The sequence below is a fragment of the Cetorhinus maximus genome, chromosome 20 (assembly GCF_964194155.1).
Source record: "Cetorhinus maximus chromosome 20, sCetMax3.hap1.1, whole genome shotgun sequence".
Lineage (NCBI taxonomy): Eukaryota > Metazoa > Chordata > Chondrichthyes > Lamniformes > Cetorhinidae > Cetorhinus > Cetorhinus maximus.
Genome location: NC_135898.1, coordinates 19,729,088 through 19,746,793, shown reverse-complemented (window position 1 = coordinate 19,746,793; position 17,706 = coordinate 19,729,088). Strand labels below are relative to the sequence as shown.

Genomic DNA, 17,706 nt, shown 5'->3' with positions numbered 1-17,706 from the left:
CTCCAAGAAACTCTCAGATGGGCGTGCGGGACAGTGGGCGAGAGGGCATGGGTCGGGGGTGAGAGGGCAAGGGGGTTTAACAGAGTGGGAGGCAAGAGGGGGAGGAGGGTTGGCGCTGCTTTACTTGTTGTTCCAGAATTTTCCGGGCCACGGCGGCTTGCACGAGATTGGCTCGATCCAGACAGTCCATGCAGTTGACGCGGAGTGCACCTTCCTGCCTGCTCATCACCACGTTCTTTGTCAACCTGTGGAAGAAGGTGGTAAAATAGAGGAAGGCTCGCCCTGAACTATCAGAGAGCGTACTGGCAGGTCGCCAAGTTCACTGCGCAGAGGGCAGCGCTCAAAGCAGGAGGCCAATTTCCTGTTCAGGTCGCCCTGGTTACACCAACAGTGGCCACATCCATGTGCAGCACCCATTAGCGATTTAGATAACGGGATAGAGGGCCAGGCAGCCATGTTTGGTCATGACAGCAAGATAGATGGCATCATAAGCAGCGTTGCTCGAGGCACAGAATTGCAAAGATATGAAAGATTAAATGGATGATGGCAAATGGATTTCAAGAGAGTAAATGTGAGGACATCCACTGTGGGCCTAAAAAGAATAGAGCAGGGGGCTTTGTAAATGGTGGAAAGCTGGAAACAGTGGAGGCCCAGGTACATAAATCATTAAAAACAGAAATACAAGGGGGGCCGGAGTCTTACTTGAGCCCTGGTTAGACCACTACTGGGAGCACTTCAGGGTTTCACACCTCAGGAAGGATGTACTGGCCTTGGAGGGAGAGCAATGTAGAATTCCCAGGAAAACCCAATCCACAACAACAGTGCACAGGCTCCAAGAAACATTCTGTTGCTGGCCTGACTGCGCTGGTCTGAGTGTCAGCGTGATGGCTCTCACACCGCACCATGTCTTCCCCGTATTACTTCTCTCCTCCCCTTCCGACCCTCGCTGGGGAGACGTTTCCGAGGGCGATATCATTCCTCCAGCACCACAAGTGCCCACTTTTCATGCATAAGCCCAGGTACCGGAGAAGTAAATTTGTGTGAGAAGCCAGGAGGAACATCCCGGGGAGGTGGGGGGAAGAGACAAAACCCAGGACAGGGAACTTGCTGGGACACATCCTACCCCCAGTGGTTGCATCCAAGCCAGGCAGTAAAGGCAAGGGGAAGGCTGTTTACCCATATAAGGAAGTAAAGCTGCACTCAGTCCTATTCTCAAATGATTCCCACATTCATGTCGTCCTCGTATTGTGAGCCTACAGCCAGCAGGTTATATTTTAAAGCAAATTTTCTCACACACGTTTTTTTTCTCTTTCGAATAGAGGAAGGAATCGCAGGTTAAGTATCAACTGTGTCAAGAACGCTCCTTCTGTGGCCAACAAGTCCTGGCGTGGGACTTGAACCCAGGGCTTCTGGTCCAGAGTTAGGGACACGGCCCACTGTGCCACACGACCTCTGCACTCAGTAGTAAAGCCTAGTGTTTTCCCTCCCTAACCAGCCACTGCTTGTCCCTTGCTGCTTATTTTTGTGGCTCAGATTCTTTAATGGTAGAGAAACTAACATTTTAAACCTTGGCAAAACAAAAATCGTTTGAGAAAAATGGGGGAAATTTCTCCTCCGAGATAAGATATCTCGCCTTAGATTGCGAAATGCGGCTTGAGGCCTCGAGCAGCTAGGCCCGAATCCCAGGCCGAAGAAGATAACGCAAGGCTGGCGCTTACCTGAACCAATTCAGATCATTGATGATGTTGCTGATTCCGTCGGTCAGAACCTCAACGTTTTCAAATTTCCTGCCATGGCTGGGAGAGAGGGAACAATCTGTGTTACCACAGTCAGCTTCTGGAAGGCAATGGAGGGGCAGAAATCGATTCACAAAGGAGGGGAGGGGAGCAACACAGCCTTTCTCGCTGGACCATGGACTCAGGGAGTGGGAGAAGTGTTAGTGTGGAATTCTCTCAATGGTTACTCTCCGCTCTCTCTCTCTGGTCAGCAGACTTCAGTGACGGACAGGCTGCCATCATTTGAAAGCCTGATGCCCCTTCTCAAAGCGCCAGCTCCTCTCAGTGCCAGGTCTCAGTCGGGGTGGCGAGTGCCATAGCTGGGGTCACCCGGAACACATTGACAGGAGGACAGTCGGATAGTCTGGTGACACTTGCCAAATGGGCACACACATACCAAGACCTGACCATTGTCGCCAAGAGCTGTTGGCACAGGTGGAATCACAGTTTGTTCAGGTGGTGAAGAGAGAATATTTGGGGGCAGGAACCATTCAACTGTCAAGAGGTAGTGGAGGGGTGATTCACCCCTTGCTGCAAGGGCCTTTGAGCACCAACACTGAGGTGCCTGGGAGTCACCCAATGCCAACTCATGCCAGCAATATAAATTGTTAATTCTCCCTGTGCCAAGGCAGATGGGCAGTGATCACGGGCCAAGTGCTTCTCTGCAACATGAATGGGAAATAAATCAGTGATGGTCATTCTGCAGCACAGAGCGGGGCTGGCAAAGGTCAGGGAGGAGCCTGGAAGCCTGCTCGCCTGGTCAGTACACATTGTCTCGGAGGGAAGGGCATGTTACGAGAAACGAGCAGCCGCAACTTCACCCTTGAAACGTTAAGTGTAGAATGATCAAGTTTGATGTCTTCTTGGGCCACTAAGATGTAATGGGAATGGCAGGCCGAAACTTGCTCAACATTGACATCCAGTGATGTCAAGAGGGTCCACCAATCAGGAAACAGCACAAAGAGGAAGCCCTCTCTAACCCCCAAACATCAAACAGAAGAAGTGAGTAAGAAAGGTCACATAACAAGAGGATAATGGTGAGGAGGGAGGGAGGGGGAGTAGCTGGGGGGCGGGGGGGGTGTGTGGGGGCAGTGAGTTTAAGCACAGTTGTACTGTACTCTTACCATTGATGGTGGAAATCAAATGCCACATAAATGATGCGGGGATCATTGAGAAACTCAACCTGCCTCAAGTAGGCATCGCCAATCAGCTTCTCCGGGCCTGTCTGGTCCACGAGATTGATAATTACCTACAGTAAACACACAACCAATTTAAACACCAGACAGTTAGGAATCAAGGGTCAGGGGTCACATTCGCCCCCGCCCCCCAAAAAAAACAGGAACCGTGTGAGATTTGGGATCAAGCTAATTCTATACTCAAACACCTTTTGCTATCTAAACTCTCAGTAAGCTCAAATTAAAGATACAAAGTTCCAATTTCTTCCTTTATCCTCAGCAGCCTGGCTCTTACTGGTTCTGCTCCCATGGCGACCCGACTGGGCCTACCCATTGGTTCTTAGCAGTCCTGGTTCCATGGCGACCCAACTGGGCCAACCCATTGGTTCTTACTAGTTCTGGTCCTATGGTGACCCGACTGAGCCTACCCCCATTGGTTCTTACTGGTTCTGGTCCCATGGCAACCTGACTGGTCCTACCCATTAATCATTGTTCAGTATTCCCAGATGAAGGTTGTTGTAAGAAGAATGAAAGGACTCAAATAGAGGCAGCACCAGGGAGTTCTGAAGCAGAATGATAGGAATTCTGCTTTATAGATTGGAGTTACTATTGAAGGGGAAACACATTTTCTGTTAATACAATGTCTTAGTTCAAGAGTAGGATTAGATTTCCTGCCTCTGGGTCTGGGCGTAAGATGCCACACAAAGAGACCAAACATGGAAGAGAGAGGTTAGCTAATGGGATGAAGTGCATTTCCTGGCTTCTATTAGTGACTCATTAACCAGTCCTGGAAAAGTGATTGAAATGTGCAACTCTCTCCTTCAAAAAGCTGTGATTCATCAACCTTTGCCAAATAAGGGCTAAAATACCGAGGTGAATAAGTGCCTTGAGGTACAGAACATCTAAATGGCAGATGACATTGGAGGGTGGGAATGCCTACTCCTGTCCCCATGGGGACAAGGCACCAGAGTGAGGTGCTGGGGAAGTGATCACAACCTGTGGGATTCTAGCCAAAATGAGGAGCTATGATCTTCAACATAAAAGGTGAGGGGGTGGGGAGGGGTAGGAAAAGAGGGAGAGAATCAATGAGGAGGGAGAAAAAGAGAGATGGATTTGCATTTTTAATTCAGGAATCACATTGTCTGTTCGCGTTTAGGTGCACTGCAGCCATCTAGAAATCCGTTATTTGAGGTAAAGGGAATTTAAGGAGTAACCTCTGAAAATATTCTGAGGAATTCTTCTTCATTTGATTTTAGGAAGAGTATAACTTCTACTAGAAGAGACCATTCTGGGCCTTCGGGACAGCCCTGAGTTCAAAAGGAGAAGAGATAACTTGTTCCCTCTATCCCTCAATTGATTATCTCCTGTATGTCTCTCAAACAAACTCTTCAGGATCCTTACGTTAGGACCTTGATCACATTGGGTGTTAGCTGTGGGTAACACTCTTGTTTCCATGTTAGATAGTGGGTTCGAGTGTCACTCCAGAGACTTGCACACAATATCTAGGCTGACACTCCAGTGCAGTACTGAGGGAGTGCTGCATTGCTGGAGGTACCATCTCTTGGATAAGACATAAACCGAAACATTAGGTTTCCTTAGGTGGACATAAAAGATCCACTAGCACTATTTTGAAGAGCAGGGGAGTTCTCCCCAGTGTCCTGGCCAATATTTATCCCTCAATCAACATTCGGAAACAGATTCACTGGGCAGTATCACATTGCTGCCTGTGGGAGCTTGCTGTGCACAAATTGGCTGCTGCATTTTCTACAACAGTAGCTACACTTTGAAAGTACTTCATTGGCTTTAAAGCAATTTGGGCCTTCCTGGGGTTGCGAAGGTGCTACATAAATACAAGTCTTTCTTTTCTGATCATCTCCCAAAGAAATCCACTCAGAGCCTTCACCCTCTGTTTGAACTGTCTCATCAACATTCAGGACTGAAAGGAGGAGGAGAAAATTCCGATAGAACAGGGCAGGGTATTAAATAGGTTAAAGGATGAGGAAGTCACCAGGAACTGAAACAAACCACTCTGTTGTAAATCCTGAACTGCTCCTCAAAGTGGGCCTTGAAGGCAAGTTGGTTTTCTTGATCGCCTGTCATGAAGAAAGCAGATATTCAACTCTCAGGTTTATGTTTACTCCTGTTCATATAAAATAATGATCACACTCTTTATATCAATCACAAAAAGTTAGTATGCAGGTGAAGCAAGTGGTGAGGAAGGCAAATTGTCATTTACTGCAAGGGGAATGGAATAGTAAAGGAGGGATGTTTTGCCACAGTTGGTGAGACCACATCCCGAATACTGTGTGCAGTTTTCATCTTCTTAGTTAAGAAAGGGTGTAAATGCATTGTGAGCTTTCAGAGAAAGTTCATTTGATGGATTTCTGGGAGGAGGCGGTTATCTCATGAGGAAAGGTTGGACAGACTGGGCCTGTATCCGTTGGAGTTCAGGAGAATGAGAAGTGACCTTATTGAAACATGTAAGATCCTGAGGGGACTTGACAGGGTGGATGCTGAGAGGATGTTTCCCCTTGTGGGAGAGACGAGGACACGGGGGGGCAGTTTCAAAATAAAGGGCCTCCCATTTAAGACGGAGATGAGGAGAATTTTTTTCTCTCAGAGGGTTGTGGGTCTTTGGAACTCTCTCCCCCAGAGAGCGGTGGAGGCTGGGTCAATGAATATTTTTAAGACAGAGGTGGATAGATTGTTCACTGACAAGGGAGTCAAAGGTTATTGGGGGGATGGGGGGGAGGTTAGGCAGGATGTGGAGTTGAGGCCACAATCAGATCGGCCAGGATATTATCAAATGGCGGGGCAGGCTCGAGGGGCTAAATGAACACTCTCTTGTGAGGTCTCAGGGTTCATCCCTCCTGAAGCTCACATTGGGTAATGTCCTTTAGGGAAGGAAATCTGCCGTCTTTTCCCGGTCTGGCCTACATGTGACTCCAGACCCACAGCAATGTGGTCGACTCTCAAAATGCCCTCTGAACAGGGGCAATTAGGGATGAGAAATAAATGCCGGCCTAGCCTGCGATGCATACATCCCGCGAACGAATAATTTAAAAAAAATCAGGGACGACTGATGTGTTTCGAGGACACTGGAGGTCGGCGGGGAGGGGAGTGAGAAAGTGTTTTGTTGTGATGCTGCAGAGTAAGCTTGTTGGACCAGCGAGTCCCTTCCTGTTCCACACTGCCGTAGGCTGGTAACTGCAGACTCGTGCTCCTCCGAGTCCAGTCCCCTTTTACTGGGCTTGGGAGCGGGAGCACAAGCTGGGGCCTCACAGCGAGCGGAAACTGGAACCTGGTGACCTCCTGACCAGCTCAGCTCACACTCCCAACTTACTCTTGTGCAGTTTGGGGCGGGGTTGATATCGATATCCCTGCTGGCTCCAATATATCGGGACAGAGCCTCGGATCTGGACAAAGGACAGAATATTATCTCCGCTGTAAATCAGTTGCTCGGTCTCTACGTAATTGGCCACACTTCCGTCACTGTCGATGCCTCTGCGTTTGTACCGCATTCCTGTAGAGATGGAAACACCTCATTACCGGTTCCATTGCAGTTAATATGGTGGCTGAAGGCAGAGCGAGGGTTGGTGTCTTAGCCGCTCTCACACCCTTATGTAAATTGCCTTGTTACTGAGAAGAGCGCTGGCAAAGTGTGTCAGGCACCTGTTACCCAGGCAAAGCAATTTATTATGTTGAACTGTGCACTTTTCACAAGTGTGTCAGCTTTCCCAGACTGTGTTTGAACTCTTAAAAGTGGGGGCTAGCAACTACTGATCTCGAGACGGCCAGTTCCGAGGATAGCTCTTTGACCGAAACGTCAACTCTGGCAGGAGTGTTGGCCGTGGCTCAGTTGCCCACATTCTCGCCTTCGAGTCACATGGTTCCAGATTCAAGCCCCATTCCAGGGTTTGAGGACAAAAACCAAGGCCGACGCTCCCAGTGCAGTACTGAGGGAGTGCTGCAATGTCCAAGTTGCCTATCAGAGTCTGTCGGATGAGACGTTAAACTGAGGTCCCGTCTGCCTGCTCGGGAGAATGGGAAAGATCCCTTGGCACTATTTCGAAGAGGAACAGGGGAGTTATATCTGGTGTCCCAGCCAATATTTATCCCCCACTGAACATCACAAAAACAGATTATCTGGGCAGCATCACTTTGCTGTTTGTGGGAGCTTGCTGTGCACAAATTGGCGGCTGTGTTTCCTACATTATGACAGTGACTACAAAAAGTACTTCATTGGTTGTAACACACTTTACAGATGTCCAGTGATTGTGAAAAGCAGCAAAAGCCTTTCTTTTCTTCTCTCCATAGAGACAATCAGAGCTGCTGATCTTATTCCTACGAGCTTGACAGAAACTGTCATTCTCAACAGCATTAAACCACTGAACGAGAGAGAGAGAGAAAAAGAGAAAGAGAGAAAGAAAGAATGAAAGAGTGAAAGGCAGAAAGAAAGAAAGAGTGAGAGAGAGAGAGAAAGAGAAAGAAAGGAAGAGAGAGAGAAAGAAATACAGAAAAAAAGTGAGAGAGAGAAAAAAAGTGAAAGGAAGACAGAAAGAAGGAAAGAGAGAGAGAAAGAAAGGAAGAGAGAGAGAAAGGAATACAGAAAGAGTGAGTGAGAGAGAGAGAGAGAGAGAAAGAAAGGAAGAGAGAGAGAAAGGAATACAGAAAGAAAGAGTGAGTGAGAGAGAGAGAGAGAGAGAAAGAAAGGAAGAGAGAGAGAAAGGAATACAGAAAGAAAGAGTGAGTGAGAGAGAGAGAGAGAGAGAGAGAGAGAGCCATGATTAAATGTGCCAATGCTTCACACTGTGGTGATGTGCCCCGAAATACCAAACCACCTCCTCTGTATCTGCTTCGCCGGGAGATGAGAACCAGCAGGAATTTTGGTTCAGGTGAGACCAGGAGCTCCTCATCCAGTGAAAGATTGGAAAAATCGGAGAGGCTGCTCTCCTCCTCGAGGTACCTGGAGAGATGGATGTGGATCTCTTCCATCTGCACAAAACCCTGAATAATCGGGATAATCCACTGCTCTGCCATTGCATTCTGGGAACAGAATGGAAAAGACAACATTGGTCAGGAGTCAGAACGGCAAGCTGGGGAGAATAAAAGAGGGTAAATGGTGGGGGGGGCTGGGGAGAATAAAAGAGGGTAAATGGTGGGGGGGGCTGGGGAGAATAAAAGAGGGTAAATGGTGGGGGGGGCTGGGGAGAATAAAAGAGGGTAAATGGTGGGGGGGCTGGGGAGAATAAAAGAGGGTAAATGGTGGGGGGGGCTGGGGAGAATAAAAGAGGGTAAATGGTGGGGGGGGCTGGGGAGAATAAAAGAGGGTAAATGGTGGGGGGCCTGGGGAGAATAAAAGAGGGTAAATAGTGGGGGGGGTGGGGAGAATAAAAGAGGGTAAATGGTGGGGGTGCTGGGGAGAATAAAAGAGGGTAAATGGTGGGGGGGCTGGGGAGAATAAAAGAGGGTAAATGGTGGGGGGGCTGGGGAGAATAAAAGAGGGTAAATTGTGGGGGGGGTGGGGAGAATAAAAGAGGGTAAATGGTGGGGTGGCTGGGGAGAATAAAGGAGGGTAAATGGTGGGGGGGGAATAAAGGAGGGTAAATGGTGGGGGGAATAAAGGAGGGTAAATGGTGGGGGGAATAAAGGAGAGTAAATGGTGGGGGGGAATAAAGGAGGGTAAATAGTGGGGGGAGAGGATGTTTCCTCTTGTGGGAGAATCTAGAACTAGGGGTCACTGTTTAAAATAAGGAGTTGCCCATTTAAGACAGAGGTGAGGAGTAATTTTTTTCTCTGAGGGTTGTGAATCTCTCTTCCTGAAAAGGTGGTGGAAGCAGAGTCCTCGAATATTTTGAAGGCACAGCGAGATAGATTCTTGATAAACGAGGGGGTGAAAGGTTATCCGGGGTAGGCCGGAATGTGGGGTTGAGGTTATGTTGAGATCAGCCATGATCTTATTGGATGGGGGAGCAGGTTCGAGGGGCTGAGTGGCCTCCTCCTGTTGCTAGTTCCTATGTTTGTATGTTCAGACGCAAACAGGATACTAGCTGCCAGGCAGAAAGACAGAACGCCGATCCTACCTTTTCCTTTAGCAGGTCGCGAATCATATATTTGTTCCAGAAAAATCTATCGTCAACCTAAATGAAACAGAAATACAGACATTTTAGAGGAGGTTCTGTTTAAAAGCAGAACTGGTATCCTGTGTGCCCCCCTTTTGATCTTTCGGATACTTCCATTCCTAGTTGAGGTGGCAGACAGAATGCTGGCTCATCCCATCCTCCACAGGGTGAATCTCTCCCTTTCGACGTTCACATCTTATGCTTGTCGCTTCCCTCCCTGCCTAAGGCAAAGGGGACTTCGTTTGTGCAGAGCATTGGGCTGAGCGTCAGCAGGCAATAAGTTAGGAGGGTATTTGGGACTCTGACCTCTTCTGGGAGGCATCATCTGTGTGGGCCATAACCTCGGGCATCATGGGTTCAGGAAATTCTACCTGGAGCGAGTAAGGAAATGAACTTGCAGAGAGGGAAAAATGGGGTCTTTTCAGGAGGTCGCAAGCGCTTAGCAGCCAAACGGGAACTTTTGGAGTTTAGTCTGTGTCACAAAGCCAACTGACGCTGTTGTCAATTGGTGCAGAGCAGGGTTCTGACAAACGGCACTGAGATTAAAGACTGCTGAGGCTGAAGGGTAAATATTAGTCAGGGCACACAGGGGAAAGCTCCCTTGGTCCTCTTCAAAATAGTAACATAGGAAAAAAGGCGGCGACAGGGCCTTGATTCCACATCCGGCCTGAGAAACAGTGCAATCTGGGACAAAAACAGAAAAACACAGCAGCTCCAGCAGCATCTTCAGAAGAAGGGTCAGACGGACTCGAAATGTTAACTCCGTTTCTCTCTCCACAGCAGAGGCTGCTGGGACCTGCCGAGCTTCCTCCAGCGTTTTCTGTTCTAGTTTCAGATTTCCAGCAGCCACAGTATTTTGCTTTTACCCGGTCCAATCTGAGGTCATGTGCTTAAAGCGCTGAAACAGGGCCTCGAAGGCTACGGCCTCTGATGCAGGGCGGGTGAATGAACCCGCTCCTCTCACTGCATGTTCCCCTTAACCAGCCAACCTCTTAACAGCAGGACTGCTGAAGAGGAAGCTGAAGCAGTCAGGGAGAATCCTGGGCCGTGGCGGGGGCTGGTGGGGGGTGGGGAGGGGGTCAGGGGTGTGGGCGAAGGGGGAGATCAGGCTGAGGCCTTGGCCGCGAGATGGCTATGGCGGGGAGCTCGGTGAGCGGACAATCGTACGTGCGGAGGACACGGGTACGAGACAAGGTGTGCAGAGTGTGACAACGAGCATTCCTCTGACCCTTGCCCATGGCGGCGACCTTTCTTTGCCTTTCGCCCTGCCGTTCTGCCGCTGGGCGGAGCTTGTGATGTCGTAGGTCAGGCTGTAGTAGAAGGAGTCGGAGTCGGTGAACATTTTGACGAGCTCATCCAGCAGCCGACGTTCCAGCTTCTCCTCGCCTGTGAGCTGGAAGACAGAAACCGCAGGGGTGAGTGCAACCGAGAGGCACTGGCAGGAGCAAGATCGGGAGGCAAATCGCGGGGGAAAGGTGGCGTCGAGATTCTGTTATTATACCAGCATTCCAGACAATGAAATTAACTCAGAGTGAAATTAACTCAAGTGAAATTAACTCAGAGTGAAATTAACTCAGAGTGAAATTAACTCAGAGTGAAAGACAGTGGCCAGTTGTTAACGGTGTGTTAATTATATTATTAAGCGACACAGGTGAAGGGCATTAAGTACTTTGAGCACATATAAATAGGGAACAGGTCCCCAGTGGAGGGCTCCCTTTTTCCACTGGCGTGGAGGGTGTTGCATGCAGCAGTGCCATGCAATCGTAGGTTCAGGGGGTCCACGGGCTCCCAGGCCGCGCGTGTTTTCTGCAGCCAGGCGGAGTCCGTGTGCCATGTGTACATAGATTGCCCGAGGTTGCAGTCCCTTTCTCTTTATTTGAAGGGGCTGCAACCTCAATTTTTGGTTGCACTTCAGCCCCACACTCCTGATGTTTGATCGCCCGGTGCGGAGGGCGGGAGGGTGGTGGGGGTTGAGGGGGGTGCGGGCGGAGGGAGGAGGACCTCCTCGTTAGCCTGCTCCTGGGCCCGGCCAAGGTGGCCATCCACAATTCCAGGCAGCGGGCGGTCGAGGGGGCTATCCGGCCCGACTGTCTGCCCCTCTACAGCGGCTATGTTCACGGCCGGATAGCCCAGGAGAGGGAGCACGCGGTGCCCGCCAGTACACTAGAGGCACACGACCAGTGGGCACCACGGGGGCTGGGGTGCATCACCACCCCCAGGAATGATATTTTGGTTTAGTTAATTAAGATTCCTTTGACATTTTGATTTTTGTTACAGTAATAACCTGTTATTAGTTTAATTCATTGCTTTTTAATTTTTTATTAAAAGAGTGTTTAAGTAGGGAACAGTTGGTACAGGGAGAGTTATGGGAGAGAGTTTTCCCCCTGTCAGGGTGCGGGGGAGTTGTGCAGGGGGCAGGCGCATACCCGATCGGCGCCCCCAATAGGGTCCGTGCCGCCATTTTATGTGGGCGGCCCAATTAAGGCCCGCCCAGTGTGACACACGCCCGGGAGCAGGGGTGCCTCAGGGAGATAAGTTTTAAGTTTTAAAAATTTTAATGAAGAAAAAACAATTTGAAGACATGTCCCCTCATGTGACAGTGTCACATGAGCTGGGACACATCAATGAACTTTAATGAAAAGATTTATTTAATTAACAAACCCCTCATGAAACCTCATCCCGCCCATGGATGAGGTTCCATGAAAAATACAAAGGCCTTAAGGTTGGACGGGCAGTTTTCTCAATAGGCTTAATTAGTTCATTAATGGCCTTAACAGGCCTTAGACACGCTGAACTGAAAATCTAAATGTCGTGCGAAGATGTCGGGACACACGCCCAATGTCACCCCGCGTCATTTTACGTCTCAGCGAGTGGGCCCCACCCCCGCTCACCGAGCCGCAAGTTCCCTCCCATGAGCCTGGACAAAGTCACTAAGCTCTCTCAGTAAAGAGAATGTCTGACTTGGTTTTGACTTCGCCAACTGGCCACCAGTGTTTAACTGGTGCCAACATCAGTTCAGATGCCACTTCCCACCGAGGCCAAAACTAAAAAGGGTTCAAGCTGGAGACGAGATTGCAGCCAAGGCTCTGTTTCGTCCTTACACTGACATTCACGGAAAATCTTAACCACGAACAATTCCACAGAAAGGAGCAGGAAAATGGGGCTCTGGGGATAACGAGGAAAGGGAAGAACGTGCATTGATATGGAACCTTTCACAACCCCCAGGACGTCCCAAAGCGCTTTACAGCCAAGAAAGCACCTTTATCGAGTGTAGTGACTGTTGTAATGCAGGAAGCAAGACAGCCAACCTTCGCACAGCAAGATCCCACACCCAGTAATGCGATAATGGCCAGATAATCCCTGACCCAAATGGGACCAGAGTCCCATTTTTCTGCTTCCTTTTGTGGAACTGTCTCACCACGGCACCGGGAGTGTCGGCCTGGTTTCCATGCTGCAGTTTCTGGGGGATGGGGGGGCGGGAATTGAACCCACCACCATCTGCTTTAGAGAGGAGGGTGCTACCACGAGCTGCACACGATAGTGCCAATCCACTTGCGAGGGCGGGCACCGCTGGGGTACAAACCCCCAGGACCTCCAGCTTACTCCACAGCTGCTCTGACCAACTAAGCCAGGAGATCAGGAACAGGAAGAATACGGGATTGGCAAAGCTGCCACCTTTTGTTCCGCAAGATAATACCAGCTCTGTCACCAAGGATGGCAGGAGGTCCAGTGCCAAGGCAGCAAGAGGCTCATTTTCCTGGGGATAAAAACATGGCAGTAGGAGACAGAACAAGAAAAAAAAACGAGAAAGGGGAGAGAGAGGTGACTAGCACCTTACCTGACGCTTGGGAGAAGGATTTTCAGGCAATTTTTTCTGGAAGATATTGTCGCTGGAGTCTGAAGCTTGTCTCTGATGTATCTTACAAAACTATAGACACGGGTGAAAAAAAGACACAGTTACAAAACAGCCATTGAAGCCCAATCAGGTACCATGGGGACTAATTTTCATTCCCCTGTCACCCCAGGCTAGCAGAAGATTGGAAACCAGGGAGAATCACAGGATGGTTACAGCACAAGAGGCGGTCCTTCGGCCCATCACATCCGTGCTGGCTCTCTGCAAGAGCAACTCACCCAGTCCCACTCTGCCCTGTCGCCCTGAAAACGCTTCCTCTTCAGATAATGATCCAGCTCTCTGTTTGAAAGCCCCGGTTGAACCTGCCTCTACCACACTCGCAGGCAGCGCATTCCAGATCCTACCCGCTCGCTGCATCACGAGGCCTCACGTCGCCATTGCTTCTTTCGCCAATCACCGTAAACCAGTGTCTGTCCGGTCCTTGGGCCTTCAGCGTCCCATTGGACGCCTGGCCTGAATTTTGGACAGGCTTTATTTCAGCAGAAATCAGCGGGGGGGCCTGTGCAGAAACATGGCCAATAGGGGCCCAGGAAATCAATGTGACCACCGCACTCCCTCAAGCCCACGGTGGGAAGCGATTGTTACCGTACTGTGTGAGGGGAAAGTTGGAAGCGAGTCTAATAAAGAAAACTGCCAAAGCATCGAGCGCGTTAAGGCTTAAAAGTTTTTGTGTGTTGACCACTCTAGTCTGGTCTGTGCACCATCCCAATGTCTCCCTCTGCATGTTTTATCCCTTGGAATGCGATCCCCTTGACACAGGGAACTGTCCAGCCACATCAATTTAATCAATTCCCATTGCAACCTGGAGAAATTCTCTTTGCCTTGCCTTTTATATTTAAAAAAAAAACCTCCTTTCCCGAAAAGGAATGCTTATGATTTCGCACTTACAGGGTGCCCGAGACTGAGTCGCTGCGAGAGAATTTTTAAAAAAGCATCACCTTCAGCTTCACTCTGGCTTGGGGAGAAAGTCAGATGTGGAGATAAAAGAGACAAGTTCAGTGGGCTGACTAAAGGCTTGGTCATAAAGGAGGGTCATAACGGGAGTGGAGGGGAGTAGAGAGGGGCTGGTTTGGCGGATAGAAGTCCCAGAGTGCCGGGAGTGTGGGAAAGGCAGCTGCAGGGAGACACCAGGGATGAAACCAAACCAACTCCCGATACCTTGGGCACCAGACGAGCAAGGGCCCAGCAGAGAAGCTGAAGCCTGGGTCTGACAGCACCATTTGGCTTAAAGCTGAGCAGCAATGTTCGGAGCCCGACACCAGTTTCGTTTGGGCCACCGGGCAAGGTGGGGGCTTTTGCAAAGCAGAGAACTCACTCTGACCAAATATCCAGGTGCCCTAGCCAACTGCCAATGTGGGGCTGGAGACGTAGCCGCAAGGTGGGGGCTTATCGGTGTCAGCAAGAGTTGCCAATGCAAAAAGTGGGCCAAATAAACAAACCAATCAAACAACACAACGCTGGGTGATAAGATTTAAAATTTTTACCTGGAGTTTCAGGTCGGAGGGCTCCATGTCAGTCAGCGGGATCACCGCCACTTTGGTGATTTTATACATCTTGTGTTTCCCGGGCACAGTGCCAACAAGGCCCTTCTGTTGAATGAGGATCAGGAAGCATTCTAAATCTACAAAAATAACAGGGAATGCCTCACTGCTACACTCCCGGCTTTCAAATGCTGTCACATTCTCCCTTTTCCCTTCGTGCTCCCCCCGTCCCCTTGCCTGGCACGTGGGCCCTCAAACTCCACTGGTTTTAACAAGCATCAACCGGCTTGGGGAGAGACACACACCTCTCCCTCTCGTGCCACCTTCCTCTCTTGGATCTGCTAGCTTCCCTCTTCCCATCTGGCTGGAAGCTTTTCCCCGGCATGGATCTGGCAGGCGCAAGGCCTAGTTTTCAAATGTGATCACAGGGCCACAGAACCAAGAATGGTTACAGCACAGAAGGAGGCCATTCAGCCCATTGTGACCGCGCTGGCTCTCCAAAGGAGCAGTGGCACCGAGTCCCACTCCCCCACCTTCTCCCCGTAACCCTGCACCTTCTCCCTTTTCAGGTGATTACCCAATTCTCTTTTGAAAGCTTCTATTAAACCCGCCTCCACCACACTCTCAGGCAGCGCAGTCCAGATCCTAACCACTCGATGTGTTAAAGAGTTTCTCCTCATGTCGCCATTGCTTCTTTTGCCAATTACCTTAAATCTGTGCCCTCTGGTTCTCGATCCTTCTGCCAATAGGAACAGTTTCTCCCCATCTACACTGTCCAGCCCCTTCATGATTTTGAACACCTCAATCAAATCTCCTCTCAACCTTCTTTTCTCCAAGCAGAACAGTCCCAACTTCTCCAATCTATCCTCATGACTGAGGTTCCTTATCCTTGGAATTTTCCTCGTGAATCTTTTCTGCACCCTCTGCAATGCCTTCACATCCTTCCTGAAATGTGGTGCCCAGAACTGGACACAATACAAAGAAATTTGGATTGAGGACGCTCACCCCAGGCACCAGTTGGAAACTCAGCAGTCTCATTCCTCACATCAATTGTCCTTTCTTTCCACTTGTTGCTACGCCCTTGGCTTACCCCATGAAGGTGCTGTTTATTGCCTGGCTCCTGCACCTTACCAGGCGAACATTATTCCTGTGGGGACGTGGATAGTGGGTTCCTGGCCAGGTCTAACTGACCACGAGAAGCCAACATTTCCAACAAGAGGCTTGGGGCCTATTATAGCACAGGATCATGGAAAAAGTGCAGTCACAGCATGAGGCCATTCAGCCCATCACGTCTGTCCTGGCTTTTCCGAAGGGCAATCCCACACACCAGCTTGTTCCCCAAATCCCTGAAAAATGCTCTCCTGCAAATATTTATCTAATCCCAGCTCTTCCAGTCTATCAATGTAAGCGTCATCCCTCATCCCTGGGACAATTCTGGTAAATCTCTTCTGTACCATCTCCAAAGCCTTTACTAAAGTGTCTGCACAATTGCTCCAGCTGAGATCAGCTGACTTAGCACAGGCCATAAGCCTGGTCATGTGACCATCTCCTCTGTATGCCAGCTACTGCACTTATCAACAATGGCACTGAAGCGTAACCCTGGAAACCAATTCCATTCTCACTGCAGTAGCTTGGGTGGCATCTTGTGGCCTGGGATCACCCCCTCCAATAATTCAGACAGCCCAGCCACAGTTGAAGTTCCTTTACTCTTTGATGGGACGTGGGTGGGCATCACTGGCTAAGCCACCAGTTGTTGTCCATCCCTAATTTCTCTTGAGCTGATTGGCTTACTAGTCCATCTCAGAGGGCAGTTCAGAGTCAACCACATTGATGTGGGTCTGGAGTCACATGTAGGCCAGACCGGGTAAGAACAGCAGATTTCCAGATGGGTTTTTAACAACAATCGATGATAGTTTCATGGTCACCATTTCTCAGACTATAGCTTTCAATTCCAGATTTATTAATTGAATTTAAATTCCACCAGCTGCCTTGGTGGGATTTGAACCAATGTCCCCCGAGCATTAGCCTGGGCCTCTGGATTACTCGTCCAGTGACATTACCACTATGTCACCATCTCCCCATGGTGATATAACAGGGCGCACTTTAGTAACCTGGGCCCTGTTGTCACAGCACATGCAGCCTTACTTGCGTGAAACTGAAATTTGCCAACAACTCCTTCGACCAGGCCAAGGCAAACCGCACTGGACAGATCCACATCAGAGGCTGCAGAGGAAAAGAAGCCATTAGTTAGCGCACTAAATTTCATTCATGAGGCTGCGACGCGCTCTTAAATAAGAGTTGCAGTGAGAAAGAGCCCTGTCGCACCTCCGAAAAGCTCTACAAGCCCTGCGCATGTCCCCAGCCGCCCCACACCCCAGTCCAATACTATGCTCGTGTGTTGACGCACTCTGTGCACTCATATTCTGAAGCAGGACTAAAGCGGATAGCGTGATAAATTCAGTCCAGCTGGCCCATGTGAAAAAAAAATCACCTCACAAGAAGGGAAAACCCAGTTCAAAATGGTCAAAACACAGCACCATTGGCACCAGCACCCACTGGAGTTCCGCGTTCAGGTATTACAAGGCCAGTTCAGACAGGACCACTCATTTCCCATAACAAAAACAGAAAGTTCCGGAAAAACTCAGCCAGTCTGGCAGGAGAGTTAACCTTTTGAGTCCAATATGAGCCATCTTGGGAACCAGTCATCTCCAAGTTTGATGGCCTTATTTCCCTTCTGGGAGGGGAAGAGGCAAGCCTAGGGCGGCAGCAGGATCTCGGGCAAAGTGAAGGCCTTGAGGGGCTGCTGAGGGAGGGGCATTGAGGTACCTGGAGGGGCTGCTGAGGGAGGGGCATTGAGGTACCTGGAGGGCATTTGACAAAGCCAGAGGCGGGAAAACTGAAAGGAGAACGAAGGGGGCCCCGGGCAGTAAGGTGGGGTGGGAACAGCGGCCTGGGGAAAACTTCCCCTGATTACAGGGGTAGAGCAGAGGGGCAAGGCCAAGAATCCTGGAGTCACTGGGCTGGGGGGGGGTCTGTGACAGGGAACTGGCACACTGGACCTGACTGACCTCAGCTCAGGGGAGTGAAGGGGTGGAGAAGGGGGCAGCCTGCCCTGTCACACTGACCTGCCCTGCCACACTGACCTGCCCTGATCTCCATGCTCCCACTGGAGCGACTGCAAGACAGGCAGCTGTCAGCCCCTCGCACTGTGTACTCGGTCTGCGACTTAAAGAGCTCCAT

General features: G+C 49.9%; 1 protein-coding gene across 1 annotated transcript in view; it reads right to left on the bottom strand.

Moving 5' to 3' along the window:
* Nucleotides 1–17,706, bottom strand: part of LOC144694751 (phosphatidylinositide phosphatase SAC2-like) — a 32,254-nt gene extending 14,548 nt beyond the window's left edge. The window contains exons 1-13 of the mRNA XM_078565325.1: nt 17,610–17,706; nt 16,612–16,689; nt 14,470–14,606; nt 12,911–13,000; nt 12,656–12,829; nt 10,301–10,465; nt 9,034–9,090; nt 7,792–7,996; nt 6,294–6,473; nt 4,976–5,043; nt 2,900–3,024; nt 1,719–1,796; nt 125–245 (exon numbers count right to left, since the gene is read on the bottom strand). Of these exons, the coding sequence (XP_078421451.1) occupies nt 125–245; nt 1,719–1,796; nt 2,900–3,024; nt 4,976–5,043; nt 6,294–6,473; nt 7,792–7,996; nt 9,034–9,090; nt 10,301–10,465; nt 12,656–12,829; nt 12,911–13,000; nt 14,470–14,606; nt 16,612–16,689; nt 17,610–17,706 (1,575 nt within the window). The remainder of the gene's footprint in view (nt 1–124; nt 246–1,718; nt 1,797–2,899; nt 3,025–4,975; nt 5,044–6,293; nt 6,474–7,791; nt 7,997–9,033; nt 9,091–10,300; nt 10,466–12,655; nt 12,830–12,910; nt 13,001–14,469; nt 14,607–16,611; nt 16,690–17,609) is intronic.